Genomic DNA, 22,435 nt, shown 5'->3' with positions numbered 1-22,435 from the left:
TCTACAGTGCCGTGGTTTAAAAGTTCAATTCAACAGTTGCTCTGGAACTTTCTTAAGAAAACAGGTTCAACACCATACAGTATGTGTGACACTTTGGCTGGGTTCATTGATGTTTTCCACTGTATTGTTTCAACTTAGATAACACAGGTCTCCTGCCCAATGCACACACACACACACACACACACTTGCACGTGCACATGCACCCACATGTTTGTGACAATGCAGAGACCTTGCAAAATACAGTTCCATTCCAGCCACAGGACTGAGTTCAGTCTTGCTGGCTAAAAAGCTGAGTGTCCTTTTGTTTAGAAGAAAGAGAATAATGGCTTGCTGGAGAGGGTTACCCTGCTTTACTTTCATGCTGGGGGATTTCTAGGGATTTAGAAAAAAAAAGCCATTTAAGGATCATGTCATTGTTCAGAGCAGCATGGGTACACAGGGAATGGAAATTCAGAGGGGTTAGGTAAAGCTTGCAGTTTAACATGTTTAGAAATGATGATGGTGAGATTAAGGTGTAAAGTCAAAGTCTGTAGACACGCCTTTGTACACACTATACCATGCAAATACACAATGTGTGTGCACTGTGGGTATCTGCACAATGTGTGGCTTGTGGAAAATCCATACACCATTAATTCTTAAATATGGTCAACAGATCCAAATATCTGGAATTAGGGGAAAATTTGGTTGTGGTATGCTGAGTGGAAGGCCAGGATGTAATGAGGAAGAGAGGGGGGTTTAAGGTATTAGGAAGATCCTGAATCTCAATGAGAGCCACAGAAGAACTCCATCTTGAGTCATACACTGTTGGCCAGAGAGCAAAGTAATATGTATGCAGGGCTGAAAACATTAATAACTCTCAGCAAAAGCATGACGAGCAACCAGCATTGAGAAGATGATACACTGCCCTTCACATGTATGTACTGTAACATTATTAAATTCACACACACACACACACACACACACACACACACACACACACACACACACACACACACACACACACACACACACACACACACACACACACACACACAGAGAGATGCACAGCAATTCAGCTGAAGTGTTTAAGTCCCAGGACAATATCTTTAATGAGGACTGAGTCATTTGGATCTAATTATGGGCAACCAAGTGGAAACGATGCAGTAAATCAACTCAAAGTGATTTCAGTAAAGAAAACTCAATTGCAGTGTGTAAACTCTATTCCCCCATTAATGTAATTAATGTTAGTTCAAATGGAAGCACTCAGCTGATTGTGACTCATACAACATAGCTGAGAATTTGACTTAACTCTCTATGTCTCTCCTCCGTACGCCCTATCATAGCTCTTTCCTCTTTTCTCCAGAGACAAGTATAGAGTGAAAGAGCAGCACTCTAGCTCCATCTTGGGTCTTCTTGTGCTTCCTACAACAAGTGAGCCAGACCTCCATTTTTGTTTTAAACCAAAAAGTTAGATACTAAGAAATAATTTACATGTATTAAAAGGTACTTTAATATATTGTACATTGATGTATTTTCTGCACAAATTACGTAAAGATGTTCACTTGATAGGATTCATTTCTTACTGAACTCCATCTCTGCAGTATATCGCAATTATCAACAAATACTCAAGGTTGTATTCAACTGGATTATTTACTTGTTGTAGCAAACATTATAAAGCAATGGTTCCCAATCTGGAGGTCAGCAAACCTTCAAAAGGGCTTTGAAATTATTAACAAAGGCGTTAAAATCTAAGACAAATCTAAGTCAAGGAGAAAACATCAAAGCAAAGACCTATCAGAAAAGTGTTCATAGTTCACGAGATGCAAATGCGAGAAAGAGCAGAAAGGATTTTTTATTTTTTATTTTTTTAAAGAGATTTAAGTGCATAGGAAGATGTGGAAGAGTTCTGTTTTCAGCAGTTTTTTGAATATTGGGAGAGAGTCAGCTGAGCGTGCAGAGTTTGGTAGCTCGTTCCACCATTGTGGGATCATTGTGTTAAAAAGTTTTGCTTGGTGTCTTCTGTGCGGTGCTGGGACCAACAGACGTATATTCCAAGTAGACCCTTTTTTTTTTTTTGAAGTCACAAGCTGATACTGGTATAAAGCATAATGATGAAAACTGCACTGTGTTCAGTTTTCCTCTAGATGGCCATAGCTGCAAATTACGAGTAGATGGGTTAGAAAGAAAAAGACAGTATTTGCAGCGCAGCTGAATACTGTAAATTAAAAGTAATTGGAGGTCAACAACAGTTTATGCTCTCCAAAAGCAGCATCCTAGTGATTACACCCTAATGAAGAAAGCAGTGAATTTCAGTGGTTGTGACCTGCGCATGCTATTTTGTAAAACAAATGAAAAATCGATTTAGAAGTAAAATAAAGAAGATTTTCTTAATGTTACCATTAAACATAAAAAGGCTGAATTATAATGAGGGTTTTACATAGAACAAGTAATACCAACATTCATTCACAACTCTCAAAATTATTTGGTTCTCAATAACCGATCTCATGACAGAATGACATGTAAGCCTGCAACGGTTATTAGTGTAAAAATACAAATCCAGACATCTGATGACAAGTATCGCGCTTGCACAGTCGTGCTGACATAGATCTGTCTGCCACCTAGTTATAAATCATTTTGGCAGCGCACCATTTTGAGGTCACACGGAGTCACAGACGTCATTAGTTTCTTGATTTGCCGTAATGAGAAAATGAAAATGTTTAAAGCTAATGACTGGTGAAATAAATGAAAGATTTTCCTGTATAGAGAGAGTTGTTTATGAATACAAAAGTTCCCCTATTTTGTTTGACACATACAGTATAATTATAACCATCTTTGTAACTAAAAACATGCTGCTCTTTATTTCTGAGCATCTTTAGTAAGATACAGAGGACAAGGGACAAAGACATTAATAATAAGGGAGAAACTGTGTCGAAGCTGACAATGTAGATATGAAATACACCTCCACCCTCACTCTTCTTCCCCTTCTGGATTTAAAGATAGTGACAGCATCACAATAATTTTGATTTAGCTCTTGTATGCTCTCAGTGTCAGCTGTTCTCTATATACGGCTGTTTGCAAGTGATCTAAGCTGTAAGTATAATAGCTGCTGATGCTCCTGAAATCGAATCTCAACTTCTGGATTACCCCTCACCTGCTGCCAATAAACACTTTGGTGAAGAAAACATGGACCTGTATTTGTCCCTATTTCCTTAACACATTATATGTACATGCACCCCACATATGCAGGCACGTACCTCTCTGTGTCACTGTGATGCTATTTCTGTGTCTCTGACCTGTGGTAGACAAACAAAGGCATATCGTTTTTGTCAATACTTTTGAGACCATGATTCTTAGAGCTGGGCTTAGTTATTTTTTTTACCAGCCATAATGGGCAACCCACCCCACTCAGGCTTGCCACCAACAAGCAGTGCCAGCAGGCTGCCCCTGAACCTTGGAGCAGTATCAAGCAGACCGGGCCAGTATCCCAGCAGCCAAAAACCCAACAAATGCACCGCACCGAAGCCGACATAAAAAAATCAGGGGGCAAACATTTGAAATGATCTCCCTCTCACATAAACACACACATATTCACATCTAAAAATAGACACTCGCTCAGCTAGGGAGTTAGCAGATGAGTGGAAATAAAATCTGGCGTATCAATTTATTCTCTGCTGATTTCTCTTTGCCCTTCAAGTATCTGTTTCTACATGGCTTTACTTTTCTAACAAAAGCTTTATTTGAAATTGAGAAGATGAGGGTTTTGCCAGTAATTAGAGTACAAGTTTTGAATGCTAACTTCGATAATAATGTTATATTTAACTTTACCAATATAATTCATAATATGTTAGGAGCGTATTGCCAAATGTTTATATTTAAAGGAAGTGCTGAAAGCATCACAAAAAGCTTTTACTAAATGTTTGATGCATCCTCAAGATGTGTTACTTGTCAACATGTGTACAGGGTAAACATTCACGCCACAATGTTATACAAACTACTGATGTCATGTCCCTATTTAAAATTTGAATATTACATATTCTAATATTGGCTAAATAAGTATGTTGACTCTTTGAGTGTGTCTCCATCTCTCTCTCTCTGTCCTTTGAAAGATGACAATACAGTGTCCCACAACGGACCAGAGCTGTGCAGTGTCAAATGTCCTTGCAACAACACGCTTGTGCTGTGTACATAAATCCTGTGACATGTTCCAAGAAAATAGTGTATACACAGGCAATGGAAACATGTTGGTGCTGTTCTTTTTTATTTAAACACATCCCATTTCTGAGCACTGTTCTGTTCCTTCTCTGCAGCTCTCTAACAGTGGTTTAATTTTGGCTTGTAAATGCTTTAAAGCTCTGACAATGAACATCGATCTGTCCGTTTAATGAGAAATAACATGGGACAGAGCCCAGCACCATATCTCCCTCCCTCTCTTGTGCTCCCCATTCATTTCAGCGAAGTAACGCACAAACACTCCCTCTCATTTTTAACCCAAAGCCCCCGACAATCAGAGGAACTATAATTTTCTTCTCAAGCAACCATGTGAGCTAGCATCTGCAATAAAAGCGATGTATTTACTTGAGAAAAATCCCCCAAAGGCAAACATGCATGTTATGTTAGGAGAAATGACTTCACTGTCAAGGCAAAAAAAGAACAAAAAGAAAAAAAGAAAAGCCACACTCACACTACAGAAACTCTCACACACTTGCACACGCACACAAACAGGAACATCCTGCGCTCTTTCTCCAGACCAGTGCTGGCACTATACGTCCTCAGGTCTGCATTGGCTGGTGGCTTGATAAATTGCCCCTTTCATCTCGTCAGTGTGCATTGTGTCAGTGTTTTGGTGTGTATTTGTATCTACAAATGCATGCGTGCGTGTGTGTATATGTATGTATATGTGTGCGTGTGTCTGCCTGGGCACATTGTTTGAGCTGTGAAGTGTTTGGCTTCCTCACTGAGGGCTGCTGTCACAGCCTTTGAAAGCGTGTAATAGGCGCCCATTCTCCCGGAATGAATACACATCCATACACTAGCGAGGAAATATGGCATTTCAAAAAGACTCTGGATAATCAGACAGAAAAAAAATGATATAAAGGGGCATAGCAATGTCATTCTTTTCAGCTAAGCTCTAAATTTGTTGCATATTATTGCTTTGGGAAGTGTTTGTGGACCACAGTGAATTAATGCCATTTTAGATAAATCACGGGTGGTTATTGTTGGCTCTGCAAAGCATTCTGGCACCAAGCAAGAGGTTTCTTTGAGTTGGACTGTTTCATTCCTGTGAAACATCTTGGTTTCATTGAGATTCAAAGGCAACTGTTTATTTAGTCCAATTTCATAGCAATACTTCCTGGAATATGGATTCATTTGCAGCAATTTGGTTTTGCAAAGATAATGATTTGTAGCATCTGTCAGCTTTCGCGTTAGTGTGATGGTGGGAGCAGATCTGCCATTAGAGTCACCTACAGCGATACACCACAATCACTCTCATATTGTAGCTCATCTGCTGACTAATCAGCATCTTGCTTTCAGGTCATGAACATGAACTACTGCAGAAGTATTCATTTTACTTTGGTAAACTAAATAAAGGTCTGCAAGTAATGGCTGTTTTCATCATTAATGGGTCAGATGTTTTAAAAATGTAACTGACTGACCATCATTTACCAGAAGTATGGCTGAACAATAGGCCTGTTCACAGTAGAAGCTATGCGTTTGCAACTTGCAACTCTTAAAGCGTAGCACCATTTGTCAAAGCATGCTACATGTAGTAAAGTCTCTGTTCCATCTAAAAAACGACATTTTTAACACCCTGGTAAAACCACAAAGCAAAACCTGATGAACACTTAACTTGGCTGCTATTCGCGCCTGGAAACGTGTCTAATAATGGTCCATTCTTCACAGGGAATGTGGACGCAGTCTTTCTTCTCGTTTTTATGTAAGATGATGTTCATGTGGGTGCTCTGTGTGGAAACCTACTCAGTCCCCCACTCACTCACTTTGCAAATCAAGCATTCAGTCACACGCACACACACGCACACACGCACACACACACACGAGAGCGATTTCTGTCTGATTTTCATTCATCATAAAGGGTGCTCACCCCCCCACACCGGGACAGCTTACTCTGTCTCCCCCCCAACCCAACCACCCACCCCCCGCGGTGCCTTTTGCTCGCAGTGGTTGTGGATGATATCAACAGAGCTGCTTCTTCTTACCTCCGCGCAGCTACGGAGCGGAGAGGAGTCGCTAGAGGACACACGCATCACGACAGGGAGCAGCGGCAGGGAGTTTTTTTTTTATTATTATTATTATTCCTTCTCTTTTCTTTTTGCCACTGGAGGGAACAGCGCGAATTAAAATAGGGGAAAGGACAAATAGCACTGGACGGCGGCGTTAGCAGGGACAGGACTCCCGTTAAGTTTTGACGGATTTTACGGCACAGGCGCGTTGAGGGATTTAAGACTGGCGGATCGGCGGATGGTTGTCGGTTTCGTGGAGAGGAGTCGCTGCCTCTGCGCAAGGTGAGTGATGGACTCAGGACTGGAGGGGAAATACTGACAGCGGACTGCTCGACAAACGAATTATTGTCAGGCGTATTTCACATGCGTCTTACATTCTCAACAGTCACATGCTTGATTCAAGTAGAACATTAAAAGTTTCAAACACCTTGAATCACTCAGGATTTAATTAGAATTCCTGCTGGGAAAGTGTGTTTTGGGGACATTTGCAAACGCAAACTTTTCTTGTAATTGTTCAATTAACGGATGAACTGTTTCGTTTACCAAATGTAAAGAAACTGTGAAAATAGCCATCACAGTATCCAAAGTGAGGTTCCCAGATGTCAATGAAAGTTGGCATAGTGCTCTCCGTGGCTGTGGATTAAGAGGTAAAGCAAGTTCGTGGTTCAATCCCCAGCTCATCCATTCCACACCTCAAAATGCCTATGTGCCACACACTGAACTGAGTAGTTTAAATCCTGGGATTTTGCTCATGATTCTGACACTTTTAACAGTTTTACAAATCCAAGCTCTGCCTCGCCTTTAATATTGACTTTCTGTGAAATATGAAAATGAGACACATGTCAGATATACTATGGATTAGCTCTGATACTTGCTGCATTGAGTTTCACTGGCTTGTTTCCATCTCATTGAGAGTCCTCTCATTGCATGTATTTGTCACTTTGGGAAGAATGTCCAGTCAGCCTCATGCTGACCGTCTGTGGCAGGATAATAACAGCTTATGGCTTCTTTAAAGCACTCGCCTGCTTGTCACCAGGACTGACCCACTCACACACACAAACACATAGTAAAGGCTACCCCCAAATATCACTCCTGAATATTTACATTTATTGTTGTCACATCCATTTTCCTTAGAAAAGGACATTTTATTAACTCAAAGCTTCTTACTGCAGTCAATGCTGTCTTTTTTATTTCCAATGAGTTGTAAAGTTTTCACATGTAGCCCAACTGCACAAGCTGGGGTGTCATGCTCTGTTCACTGTACATACACTGATTGATCAAAAGTCAACGTGAGAGATCTTCAGTTCTGGACTGTGCTCAATTGTATCTGCACAGACTTTTACTGTACTTCAGGACACTGCAGCAGATGGGGCAGAGAAAGGAAACCAAATAGATGCTTTATACATTGTTTTAGAGTTGCAAGACTTGTTTATTTTAATTACTATGAGTCTTTCAGAAATGTTATAATTAATTGTTTGATCAAGAAAATGCCAGGAATTAGTGAATAAATTAAACTACAGCTGGGAGGATGAGTCAACAATAAAACAGTTGATTAATTACAAAATATTTCAAAAGCATGAATATAAAATACACTATAGGATTTGCTTATTTTCTTTGTCACTTAAACTATAACTTAACACATGAAATCCTATTGGGTTTTGGCCAATTGTGACAGACATGTATCACTTTGGTGTGATTTCAAAGATTGAACATTTCCGTATGTTTTATTTTACTGTATCATTTTAGTTTTGCAAGATTTGGGAATCAGGAAACGTAATGTAATTGACATACATTGTAACAGCTTTTGTCATACAAATTCTTACATGTGCTGCATTGTGGGTAACTTCAGAGCTAATACTGAAATTTTTAAATTAGAGGATTCAGCAAAAAGTAAAACAATTAATAGAAAAATTAGTTAATTGACAGGTTTCTAATGTATAACATGTGCAGTGTATATTATGGTTTGTCAGGTCTGAGCCATCTAGAAGCTCAGTCTAAATGACGATTTTGTTCTTGCCCTCTCTGTTTCCGTCTCTTCTGAGGTGGTCAAGTACATCTAGGGGAGAATCTGACTAACCAACTGACATTCAGTCCAACGAGAATAGTTGTTCTGGAACAGTATATGGACACTTGGAAGAAACACACAAACACAGGGAAAACCCAGGCAGTGATGGTCTTAAGAAGCTGCTTTGGCTTTCTTCCTATCTTTTTTTTTTTTTTTATCGGACAAGAAATGAGCGAGTGTTCATATGTGAAACATGCAACTGCTTTAGTTTCTTTAAGATTGATAGAGTGTTGTGTGTAGGTGTGTGTTATTGTGTGTATGTCTTCCTCAAAGAGTGCTCCATAGCAACAGGCAGCATATCTTCTTCAAATATCTTTTTACCTCACACATCATAGGGTGTGACCTTTCTGCTGAATGTGTGCATGTGAATATTTGCATGGGTGCATAGCCATCTGCGGTAATCTGTATGTCCGTGTACATCAGTGTTTAGGTCCAGTGACCTTCCTTAGTGTAAATGAATATATGTATAATAACTAATGTGGGGCCGCTTGCTATCTGTGTTTGCATGGTCAAGATACTAAATCTTTCTGCCTAATTGCAGCATCAGTGCAGTGGCAACCCTTTACAGAAACCTTTTTTGTTTCCTTTCCTCTTAAACAAAGCAGATGTCATCACAGTTGTGCAGTATTGATAATGATGTGGTATGTTTTGAACAAGTGGAAGTTTCTCATTTTCTTTAGCCTATTTCATGTACCTCTCACAGAGAACAAGAGCGACATCTTTAATACGTATCTCGACACAGCTGTCATGTTATGCTAATATCGGTGTTAGATTAATAACTGGTTACATATTTCATATCTGGGCATGGCAGACAGAGCTCTTTAGAAATCAATTTTCTTTTGCTCCATTACCACGTACGGAAACTGGCCTGCTGCCAGATAGGGAGAGAATGAAGGGAAAAGAGATGCATTAGTGAATGATGGAAGAAAAAATTTGAGTAGGGCCATCAGATGTAGAATTCATTCTTTTCTATGTTTGAATCCATGTTAAAAGTTATTACCTTTCTCACAAATTCATAGACATTCTCACAAACACACACCAAGGAAGAGATGGCAGTTGGTGAAACACATGGCTTGATGATAGCTCATACCTTCCTACAGTATGTGTATAGGTTAGGTGATGCAAGGTCATGCCCTATTTAGTCCATACTAGTGTGTATTTGTGTGTGTCTGTGTGTGTGTGTGTGTGTGTGTGTGTGTGTGTGTTGGGAGAGATAGAGGGAGAGAGTGACTGTCTCTGTGGTTCACATTCACAGCATGTGGTCTCAGCTCATACATATCAATAGTTTTTTATTTTGTGTGTATGTTTGATCATAATTTGCATAGCACAGTATAATGTTTATAAGCCCGGATGCTGTTTTTTGAAGACGGTAGCAGTGTGTTCATGTGGAGAATATAAAAAATTGAATAGCAGAATCTGCTCTGTGTGTGCAAATGCTTTTGGCTTCGGTCGCAATTCTTCAAAATATTTCTAGAGAAATTAAACAAACCCTGCCCTCTCATTTTCAATTCCCAAATTTGAGTCATTAGGTCATATATATATATACGTTTTTATTATTTTACATTAGATTACATTGGGTTATTTTCGTGAACTTAATTTCCATCGTTTGATCTTTCGACTTTCGAGCCATGATCAATACTATTGACTGCTTCCTTATTATTGTAGCTCCAGTTTGCTGGAAACATTGTTCTCTAACATACACACACTCAAGGGCCTAACAAGCTGCAATATATAAACCTAAGAGCTAAAATTAATCCTTTAAATCTAATAGCACTTCCACTGTCTTAGAGGACAGAGCCACTAACAAATTGCATAAACAAAGGAAATCCCCACAGAGCAAAATTTAAAGACAATTAATTGTCATAATGGAAAACCCAACTTAACATCGCCAGTTATTTTACATCAACACTGACCTCGACCTGCGTAATTATTCTAGCACAGTTACTCAGTAGATTGTGCAGCTCACCATGCATTGAAACGTGCATTTGTAAGCTCTCATACTGACACTGAGAGAGAAAATATTACACTTATTCACACACAGGCATGCGCCTCATGCAAAAGGTGCATTAATAAGCTGCTTTTTTACCCTCTGGCTTACTGGGGGGATCCCTGCAGGCATGGCAGCTCACATTTCCTTAAGCTAACATACACACTCATTGAAAGACACTTAAAGCCAGACATACATGTATTAAAATTGGAGCCTCGTGATTGACGGTTGATCCTACAAGAATATTTGAGTACATGTCCCTTTAGGACTAAAATACATCATCAACTCTCAGTTGTATTGTACTAAACTATTTATACACCTGCTTTATTATTTAATCACCAGCCTTTAAGAGGTATTCAAATTAATTACACTGTGTAATATTTGTATTGGTTAAGCCTTTTGTACCACAGAACAAGGAGCTTATTTTAATTATTACCAAGAGGTAATTTTGTGACATTGCTAATTAGCTGTTTGGTGTCATATAATTTCAATAAGGCAGACAGAGAGAGTGAGACAGAACTAAAGATCTGTAGGGAGGAAAGCCATTAGGAAGTATTATTTGGTTTGTGTCACCTTAGTTGTTCTACTCCATCCAATCTATGCCTGATTTGTTTTAGACTTCTTATTTTTCTTTCCAATATCTTTTGAATTTAGGACTTGTATGTCTTACAAATTTAGCTGTTCTTAGGTAATGCATGTCTTTTGTGTTGAGGTTTATGCTGCCTCATGGGAAATTGCTCCCCGCTCCGTTTTACTCTAATCTGTTCCCTGGTCAAATATATATTTTACTTGGAACTACAGTCTGATATTGCTCATGTATGAGTTTCTGTTTGGGTTAAATGAACTACCTGCATACCAAAGACGATCTGCCTGTGCTAAAATCTTCAAGGCGTGTGCAATAAATGTTGTGCCGAATGTACGTTTACAGTGCAAACATGAGTGTTTGGGCTACAACTGTTAGACTGCTTTTAAGACAAGAATATGAAGATGACATTTTTACCAGGAGTCTCAGCAAACAAGACAAGACCTCTTGGAGTTTAAAAACAATGCAATTACATGTTAATGAAACAGGCAGACCCCAACAGATTTGTTGCCATTCGGAATAACATTGTCCATATGTTACAGTATGTACCAACTTCCATTTCGAACTTCAGGCTGTCTTTGGTCTCCCCCCATTAACTCAGTGTGCCTAGGACTTTATTACTAAAAACACGCCCATATTCAGATCGACACAGGGAGGCAGAGACATGCTTGGTTAATGTGGAAACACCAAACCCAGCATAATAGTCTTCTTTCAACATCTAATGAATCCATATAGTGGCCTAAAGCAGCAGATTTGCTATTAATACCATTAACAGCTAATGGGCCAGAGAACAATTTTTAGAGAGAAAACATTCCCCTTGTGAATAAAACGATTGCACTAAGGCAGGGTATAGACAGAGGTTATGAAGTCAAAATAAATGGGATAAATACGATGACTAATAAATTGTTTGCTTTACAATCTACCTTGCCCAATAGAGAAATACTGGGGACTTCCTTTCCGATCCCATGCATCCCCTTATGGATAGTTAACAATCTTTTAGATTGTACAAGCTCACCAAAGTACTAACTTGTGTTGATAATTTGATTTCATTTTATATATAACTGGCTATTTAGCTGGACATTTCAATACATTATTGCCCATAAATATGACTAAGATAGTAAAAAATAACATTCTATATTGTATCGTATGTATTGTATGAACTGTATACTCTATGCAAACATGGCACCCACTCATTCCTCTCAAAGTCATTCAAGGTCAAATATGTCAAAGATTTTTATTGTTCTAGACTACATACACGACCAAAATTACCAGGAGGTTCCTTACACTTCTGCAGTTTGAGGCCCATAGAGCATTTGCAGTGGCAGCTTCTTACTGCTGTGCCGTTCGGCACCCCACAAGCATAAATGGGTATAAAATAAAATCTACATTTCCAGACATTCCAAATAATACTGGACCAAATTCATCACATCCTGGTAATAACCTAAGTCAATTTGTGGGGTTTGTGAAGCTTATAAATTGTATTTATGTTTAATTCCTATTTGTTATGTAATAATTACATGATCTATGTGAAAAATACATGGTGGTTTGGTAATTATGCTAAAATTACTTTGCTTCTGAGCAACAGTCTTGGGTTGTATATTTAAAGCTTAGATTGGAAAATTGTTAAACTAAGATGATCATATGTGATTGTGTCTCATTTCGATCAGACAAACACCAGCAAAAACTGAAATCATGATAACAAGGTTAGGATTCTACAGCCGAACTATCCGAGCAGTGAGACTATAACTGTCCTGCTTTAAACTAAACGCTAACATCAAACATCAACAAAAGATAAACGTCTTTTGGATTGTCCCTTCTGAGGACGCTTTAGTAACCCGTGTTTTAAACCCGAATGAATGTGGACAAGTTTTTTACATAAGATAACCCTTCCTGCCGCAACCGGTAGCAGTACTAGGAACAAACCAACTGCCTTTTTTTGTTAGACTTTCATTTTTCAGGAAGTCTCATTAAGATCTATTCCCTTTTGACAGGTGACAGCAGAGACTATGTGCACCTGTATTAAATATTGCAAAAAATATTAAGAAACATCCCTCAAGAGAAATTTGGTTCTTTGACTTCAAGTTGCATTGCGGTAATGGGCATATTCTAGTTGCTTATCTCCTCCTCTTCCCCAAGAGTAGATGAGTCTAGCCTATACTGTTGCTCAGTAATCACTGCCCTCAAGGCCATATTTCCACTACTGGAAAAGAAAGTAGGTAGAAGAGAGGGGAAAAGGGAGACACAGAGACGAGACGCATAATGTGACTCTGTGTGACAGTTTTTCATACATAAGTCAGAGAAGAAAATGTCCAAAATGGAATTTGGGGCACAACAAGCAGTGAGCAAAGAAAGAGAAAGAGTTTAGTTTAGAGCCTTCCTGTTCCCAGGAGGGTTCACCGTCTTGTTCTGTCTATGTTGAAATAAACAATGGGGAACAGACATGAATCCTAATCACACATTTGTGTTGCATTTTGGATGTTCATGCTCTTTGTTTTACATTCCAAACTCTTCCACAGTCATTTTTTATTTTTTTTTACTATTGCTGTATTTAGTATTATGTTCGGAACTGGTAGTGTTTAGCAAGAGTAGCAGAAAGCGAGCCATGCAAAGAGAATGAATGTGGATTAGGATTCAAAAGCTGGCTCTGAAGACTTCATCCCCTCAGTCTACCACCTTTACTGTACATAGGGGAGGATTGTTAATCTTGGAGCGGATGCAGGAGCTGGGGGAGGGGGGGGGGGGGGGGGGGGACTAAGAGACGAGTTTTCCAAAAGATTACATTACAGAGAGCGAAACAAGAAAAAAATATGTGGAACATCAAAGTGACACTGCGAAGACCCTTTGCGTTTTACTGTTCCATATTATTAGCCCTGCAACCTTTTCTCTTGTTATTCCCTCTAGTGGCTCATTAGACAGGTCATTGGCTCACAGGCTGAAGTCACTATTTCATCGACTGTGTGCAGAATTTGACAGTTAAATCAGAGCAGCACTTTATTTCAAATGAGATAGAAGCGATTTAACATGAGCAGAGAAATAGAAAGGAAGGAACAGACAGGCCATTTCACAGAGACAACACCTCCTTATGGAGCAGAAATGAAAAGATTGAGAAAAGGAAGGAGTGAACGTAAAAAATGACCTGTCAGCAAAAGCAACGGCCGCTCTCTCTCAATATATTAGTCTTTATGTATTTCTTTCACTAGCTCCTATTCATACATACATTTTACCAGTAAAGATGTATTTTCAGCCCATACTGTATGACAACTGAAAATGCATTTGTGATTAGAGCCTCTGAAGCTCCCCACCAGTGTAGACCATTTTGCCACATATCTGTCAGTACAATAGGGCTCTCATTTAGTACGCTATCTAGTTGCAAATAATGTTATGAAGTAATTAATATTCTAAGCCCAGGCGACAGAAAACATTCTAAGTGGTTGCATTTTTTAGAACAGAACAAAAAGCCACTACCAATTCGGTGCCAGCTTTTTAATAAATGGTGGGCTAGAGGCTGAGATTGCAGGGAGGGCTCAGAGTTTACATCCATGTTAAATACTTGATGTGGTCTTAAAAGAGAATCCCCCTAAGGTTCATTTCATCTTCAGATGCCTCAGGCTTCCGTGCTCTTGCTAAGACTCATTTAGTTTTTGCTATTCTGTGTCAAATTGAGATTATTTATAATTTAAATTACCGTTAGTGTCTAATATTCAGTACCATCCTCTGTTTAACTGTTAGACATTTTTATATTATATTTAACATTTTTATTCGCAACAAAATTTTAGAAGTATTTTTCATTAACATTAAAATTAACAACTAGACACTGTAATCAACAATCAAAGGGAAAAAAACACCCTTAAGTATTGTGTAATAACTATTCTGATTTGTTTATGTTGGTGTCATGTATTTGACTGACAACAGCCTGACAACACAGATATACATATATTCATACATGCTCACTTGACAGCGTTGTCTCTAGTTACATTCAGTTCATTACGGTGGGAATCTCCAGAATTAGATCTGCCGACATCTCTCCCACAACTTTCTGCCTATATGTTAAAATGTCGGTATTGTTGACTTACTAACATTTAGGCCTAACAATCATGTAAGTTTGTTAAGTTGGGTTAGTGTACCTAGCAGAATCCCAGGATCCCTCACACCACTTGTGGATGTAGCGACCACTCTGAAACAGCAAACTGGAGCTCTTTTCTTGATGGATAAAAAATAAGCAGCAAAATGCAGAGATAAAAAAAAAAAAACACTTCTACAGAGGTTAGAAAAATTGTCATGCAACATTATGCCCAATGTCACAAGTATAAACTATTAATAACCTTTATGTCATTTCTGTTTTCTTATGTTTGAATACAACTGGGTTATATTGTTCACATTCTAGTTGTACTTTCATTTAGACATATCCAAACCCATCCTTGATCCAGTGGCTGCAAATGACAATAAGTCCATTACTATTCATCATTCACCGTCTATTAAAAGGGATGAATTACAGTCACTGTCGGGATGTTGTGCAATCACTGCAACAGATCTTTAAATGAAATGAGCCTTTTCCATTGAAACTAACTCTTGGCTTTGAACGATTAATCCCTCAATGTAAGACTGAACTGTCACAACTTGACTGATAGGTGTGTGGTAAATATGACCTTTCATTTCAGTGGCATTAGATGTCTAAGTGCTGAGTTGTCATTTGCGTCCGCCCACAGAGATAGTCAACAGATAGCACATCTTTATTTTTGTTATCTTTGATTATTTCCAATAACTTCTGTAGGCATGTACAAAACATACATTAAAATTACATAAAACAATAATATGAACAAAAAAAACATATGCTAGACCTATGCTGATATTAAATAAGATATACCTATTTGTGGTGCATGTTGGTTTCAGTTTTGATGGTAAAGTAAATAAATTAGATCCGCGTGCAGTATATAGAGTAACAGTCCACTGGACAAATGTTCTGATCCGATATTGTGGCATATAAACCTATGACTCCTCTATGTTTCCCTCTCTCCTTTCCTCTTTTATTTTTTCCCCACTATCAGCAGCTCTATCTTTTCGCTCTGTTGGCCCCACCATTCCATTAATCTCACCAACAGATTGCCTCTATTAATTAGTTGACATCTCCCATCTTGCATGTAATAATCAGAAGTAATAGAGATATTAAAAAGATAAGGACATTTCTGCCATCATAATCACTTTTAATTAGCTGGAAGATTAAAAGATAGACTCGCTTCTGCATGGCCGACATCCAGAGAGACAGTGCAAGATCTCTTTTTTGCCACAAAATTCTGGGAGAATGCTAACTCTTAAGCAAATTTAATGTGTCAGTTTGCAAAACATATTTGTTCAATCACACATCACATAGTGGATATAACAATGCTTCCATGTTTCTACACAAATAACGTTGTCAGTGACATTTGAGAATGACTCTACCTCCCTATTTTCTGAGCACAGGTAAATGTAATTATAAGCTGCTGTACAAAATCAAATGTATCTGCATGCTGAAGGTTCAATTAGAAATGTCTATACAATGTGTCTATACATTGCTACTTAAGTTGGAGCTGCACATAACAGAGAAGATGAAAAAATAGTGGACATTTGCTTTTTTGTTGACAGATGTGTGTGTGCTTGTGTACGTGGATATGGAATTTTTGAGATAGTGTATTGGCCAACAGTAATTACGCTATGGACTTGCGATAAAGACAACCAATTCCTGCTTATCCTTGCTGACACATGGAGTAGATTTTGTCTGAGCTCATCACAGCCGTTGTGATTCTCAGGATACCGTGCTGGATGACAGGCCTTATTTTCTTTAAAGGTTACTAGGGCTGACCTCTGCAGCATCCATGTATCTTGGGATATAAAGCACTTTGTCCCTGCAAGCAAGTAGCTCTTCCAGTTTAATGGTTGATGTTCCTGGACTGTTCTTTACAGACCCGTTACTCACCCCCAGCCCCGTCAGTGCAGTGCCTACAGGGCACACATAATGAAGAGAACAGAAAATTGAACACAAGACCCCAGAGCACATCATTAAACCATTTTCTATTACAGTACTCAGAATAAAGGCAAAAGAAAACACTGCCAGGTTGTTAAGAACCCAGAGCCATGGCACCCACGGGGAGACTAAGATCTCTATGGTTTTACTGGTTGGGTGATCCCAGCACTGACAAGGTTTTAACACACTGTTTCTCACCAGGGAACCTTGGTGGAGACCTTTTTAAGAGTTTACTATAGAGAGTGTAATACAGAATTGCTCCTGGCTATACCCTTTACAGCTTTACAATTGATAGCAGTCTTCAGAAATTCTTGGAAGTTCATTTGAATTTAGAATTGTGGATCATGGCTAAAGGATTTCTTAGCCAGCAAATTTGAATGTTAAAATGAAAAACTTTGTGATTTATGACCACATGACCATCTACAACCCGTCTAAGCTTCTATCACATTACCATATCCAAATTACAACTCATAATAATTAAATATTTCTTTATAATGGAACATATTTACATTACTCTGTCACAGTTTTTGTTTTCCTATTTCAAGCTACACTATTCTAAATGATTCAAGTACATTGTTTTTAAGAAGTTAAACAAAAGCACATTGCTAAAATGTAAAAGTAAAATGCATAAACTCAACTCAGAGCCTTAGGCGAATGATTCCAAGACTGGAGCCAAAACCATTCATGGGAGGATGTTCTGACAGAGAGGATCAACATATTTTGGGCTGAACTGTCATGATGAATCCATCATTCTGAAGGGAGCCATTCCTAAATTAAGATGAGATACATGCATGCTCATGCACCTCAAACACACATTGTAAGGTTCACTGACATTTTATTCCACTCTGCATTTTAATAATTTTCATATTTGCGTATGTTTGGGTGTGTGTGTGTATTTGTGTAGTCTCAGATGAAGATGAAGTCTGCGGGCGCCGTGGATGGAGGCTTGTTCACAGAGAGCTATTGTAACATCTGCAATGCCCAGCTCATCTCAGAGTCCCAGCGCACCGCTCACTATGAGGTGAGTCCGTCCCTGCTCAGTTTGGAGGATTTTTCTCAGCTTCCTCTCTTTTGGCATCACTAAACACACATAAGGTGAGTAAAGAAACACAACGGGAATGTTTATCCAAAACACAAACAAATAACAATAATAATAAGATTACTGCTTTGAAAGGCAGATTTCTACACTGTACACTTTGCATCAGCCTTATTTGTACCAATTTGTGCTTTTGCTGTTCCAAACATGGCTCATTCATTATGCATAGACTTAATGCAGCATGATAATGTTAAGCACTGGGACACAAAGAAACAGACACGCATGGGCACACAAACAAACACACACTTTTGTTTTAATCTAGTCTACCTCTCAGCAGGCTCCCTAACAGTAATTTATTGAATGGCCATTAAATAATCAGCACTGTGCATTATTTAACTAGGATGTGCAGTCTGTTTGTATGTATGTGTGCACAGGCACATGTGAATATGCCTGTGCACACATGAACTGTAATGATGTTGCCCTTGATTACAAGTCACAATTGAAATAAACAACCAGAATAATGAGGACAAGGCCCCCTATCTAGAAAAAAACTGAGCAAAAACAACCACAAAGTGCATGGGTCGGGAAAAGTCCTCCAACCAAATTCACTTGACCGTATTCAGTTTCTCGACCTAATACTGATAAAACACACAGCCTTTAGTTGTGCAGACAAATGGGCAAGATGAGTCACTGCATGCCCTTAGTGTCATTATTTCCAAAAGGTCTCTGTAGAAGGCAGCAGATCAAAGACCAAAAAACAGGATAAGACATAAGACAGAAGATAACAGGGGCAGAACTACTGCATTGGCATTTACCTGTGATGTTTGTTTCCAATTTCAATTTATACATGTAACATATGCATTGCCAATGGCTTTATAGCACAGGGCAGGGCTGGTAAAGTGCTTAGAGCTGCTGCCTCACAGCTAGAAGGTCCCCGAATCCACCTGCCCGGTCTGGCTCTGTGTGGAGTTTGCATGTTCTCTCTGTGCTTGCATGGGTTTTGTCCATGTCCACAGTCCCACGATGAACAGGCTCAATGATGACTTTAAATTGCCCGCAGGTCTGCATGCGAGTTAGAATGATTGTCTATCTCTATGTGTGGCCCAGTGATGGACTGACCTTTGCAGGTTGTTTCAAACTCTTAGATGAGCCTTCAGTGATCTCACAACTCTTAGCAGAACAAACAATTAAGATAATGGATGGAGGCAAATTAGAGTAAGCCTTGCTTTAAACCCTTCACAAGTAAGCTAACATGTATCCATAATCTATTTGATTACGATTACGTGCATAGACAGCTCACATAGATGAACTAAAAGCAAGTCAAACGCTTTAAGTCAAACACAGTGTCAGACAGTTCAGGGACAGATAAACAGTGCAAAAAACTTCACAACTTCAAAGAGACTCATATATATTGCATTCATTTGTCCGTCACCAATATATGACACTGCAACAAAGTTGCTTGATGTTAATAATGTCAATCACTAGTGAATGAGGTACTGTACATGCAAACACTCAAAGGTGATGCGGCAGATATTCTTCCTCTGCTCACTCTCTTCCTAATTGATTTGACACTCAGAAAAACTGAGAAAAAAGAGACAGGGAGACATGCATTGTCCATTAGAAAAGGGTGGGCACTGAGGGTCAGTGCAGGGTAACCATAGTGACACAATGTTCGGCTTTTTGCCCACATCCCAGAGTCAGCGCCTACATGACATGCACACCCATAAACACCAGCATACACTCGGACACACACACACACACACACACACTCACACACACAACCACTGACAAAATGCATCTAAGTTGTCTGACGAGTGAGGAGGCATGTGAGGTATAAAAAAGGAGCAGGCTTTTTTGCCCTGGGGGCAGAGTATCCAATCTAAGCACTAGAGAAGCCATTGCAGTGCCTTGTCAGAGGCTCCTATTCTTTTTCTTAGTGTGCTGTTCAGGTATGATGTACACATTTAATCCACAAGATTCCAGTTTTGAATGAAGCCCCCTTAACACATTTAACCATTAGTTTCATCAATGTTGTCACGCATCATTCAAAAAATATACAATTGTCTCCCTTTTTCCTTTTTATAATCATCTTCACCCTTTAGCGCTGCACTCTGTTATAAAGTAATGTGTATCTGACTCCATATTCAACTGTATAAATATAATCTTTATGACACTGGATCAGCAGAGAAATTTACAGATAATAATTATAAATAGAAGGAAGGAGTAAAGGTCAGACCACAGGAATACAATGATATGCAGTGGCAGGGTAGTTCCTTATGAGTTCATAATATTTTTTATAAAAAACACATATATTGTTAATATTAAATCCACCAGATGGTATTAAAGTAGTGGCTGATTAGTTTATTCATGCACTGATCTATACACTGCATTCTATACAAGCGACAGCAGCTCACTGTTCTTTTTTGCTTATTATGGCTTGTAGTTGTTATAATGAGATTGTCCAAAAGCTTTTAATGTTATGCAACTTATGTCAATGCCAGTATACATTTATCTGCTTCTTTGCTACTATATAAATGTTTTCTCTGTAACCAGGACATAATCATTTCACTTTAACTGTAGTTTGAAACATACAGATTATTCCCTTACTTCCTTGAGCAGTTTACTGTACAGTGCCAGGTAAAGTTAAGAGTCCTCAAGCCCCTAACTATTCCCAGCACCCAACTACTTACTCATGGATCCCAGAAAGCTGGGGCTGGCAGAGGCCATTAGTCACCTAGCTGTAGGCAAAATGTCTAGTAGCATCATCAGCTGAAACAAAAATAAAACTTATGAGGTAGTTGAGGGAGTTGCCACGGTCATTGATTTTGTTCCCCCCACTTGGCTCACTAAGGAAATAAAATTTAGTTTAGTGGCTGACACTCTTATGCTCTTTTTCTGTGCCTCTCTCTTAGAGTAAGAAACATGCCAACAAGGTACGTCTGTTCTACATGCTTCACCCTGAAGATGGAGGACCACCTTCCAAGAGACTCAGGCCAGATAACCCAGTATGCTCTCACTAAGTGTGTGTTTCTCTGTCTTCGTTGCATTCATTAATTTAAGTTTTACACCTCAAATTAATATTTCTAATTTGATTGTAACTTCAAGGATTTATTAGTGAACTAAATCACTCAAAGCCTGTCTTGTTCCGCAGTGTAAGTACTGCTACTGTTGTAGCTAAACACAGTGTTTGTGGAGGAACTATTATTTGCATTTGCAAACCTGAGTATATTCCTTTACTAGACCTGTCCACTCTCAGATGTGGTCATTGGGGCCAAGAGCCCTATTTATAGGAAAATTTGTTTGATCTGTTGCACGCTATAATTCTCTTATGAGCTCAGCTAAGCTTATGCCTTAGCTGTGGTGTTAATAATAACATTTATTAGAGGCAGATTCTGCCAAGCTCTGTATCTAAATACTGCAGGCCATGGCTAAGGAGGTCAGTGAATTACCAATGTCTGTGATACTGCATGTGTGTGTGAGTGATCTGTAGGAGAATGAAGTATAACCACTTTTTACTGTTGATTCACTTTTGTGTGTGTGTGTGTGCGTGTGTGTGCATGTATGCGTCTATGAAATAAAATACAAATATAATAGACTATAGTGAAGAGGGAGCGTTACCATAGCACACTGTGTGCCGTGTTTATCTGCTTTTAAGCGACACACAATATAATACACATACAGTATACATACACAGAATGCATATAACACACACTGAAGAAACAGCTCATGGAAAAACAAAGCTTATCAAACAAACCAACAACTATAGATGTGCCAGAGAGGGACAGAGAGAGACAGAGGAGGATAAGTAGTAAAACATCTCAAAAACTTGTACACAGTCATTACCTTGGGCCTTAGTGTAGGGCCACTTATGGCAATGACCTTCCGTTCTCCGGTGGCAAATAATAAAAACTAAATGGAACTAAATTGTTTGAATACATGGCCAATGTTAAGGGACTTAACCTTTTTCAGTGGAATCATAAGGCCCATTATTAAATCCACCAAGACTATAATTTCAAATTCAAGAAGCCAGAACAACCAGGTTAAGTAGGATCTGTCTGTTTTTGTAACATCCTTATGGCGAATGTTACCCACTGTTTTAGAACAGACAGCTCACATTACACCTTGTAGTTTTCTCATGACAGCATAAGGGGAACATGTTCAAAAAACGGGCCTCGTCAGTACATTCCATGCTCAAGACCACTGACTTACTGTAGTTTCCCTAAAACTAACACTAACACGTGGATCTACAGCAGGTAGCTACTGTAGCCAAAATTAATGCTCACATTTGTTTTGACAGTGAAGAATGTCATGTCTTTCAACTCCCAAAAGGCACCATTATTGACCTTTCCACTTCAAAAATATATTTACTAGCTCTCTGAATTTCTGTAGCATTATCCTGGTGGCAGTGTACGGGGAGGGGCAATATTTATACTGTATATGTAGACATGAATGAAGTAGTGCTCACACTGGGACTGTTTTTCAGGACTGAAATACTGCAGCAATGACTGTATGTGGATCATGCATGGAAAACTTGGAAAATGGAAAACA

General features: G+C 38.9%; 1 protein-coding gene across 5 annotated transcripts in view; it reads left to right on the top strand.

Moving 5' to 3' along the window:
• Positions 1–5,960: 5,960 nt before the first annotated feature.
• zgc:171482 (zinc finger protein) overlaps positions 5,961–22,435 on the top strand; it is a 51,821-nt gene continuing 35,346 nt past the window's right edge. The window contains exons 1-3 of one of the 5 annotated variants that reach the window (XM_067520117.1): positions 5,961–6,500; positions 17,756–17,872; positions 20,800–20,892. In XM_067520117.1, the coding sequence (XP_067376218.1) occupies positions 17,762–17,872; positions 20,800–20,892 (204 nt within the window). In that variant the 5' untranslated portion in view covers positions 5,961–6,500; positions 17,756–17,761. Of the gene's footprint in view, positions 6,501–17,755; positions 17,947–20,799; positions 20,893–22,435 lie in introns of all 5 variants that reach the window. The other 4 variants (XM_067520131.1, XM_067520123.1, XM_067520150.1 and 1 more) reach the window with 4 other exon arrangements.

This window comes from Channa argus, chromosome 1 (assembly GCF_033026475.1).
Source record: "Channa argus isolate prfri chromosome 1, Channa argus male v1.0, whole genome shotgun sequence".
Taxonomy (NCBI): Eukaryota; Metazoa; Chordata; class Actinopteri; order Anabantiformes; family Channidae; genus Channa; species Channa argus.
Note: the sequence above shows the minus strand (reverse complement) of the source record. Positions and strands in the feature narration are given on the sequence as shown.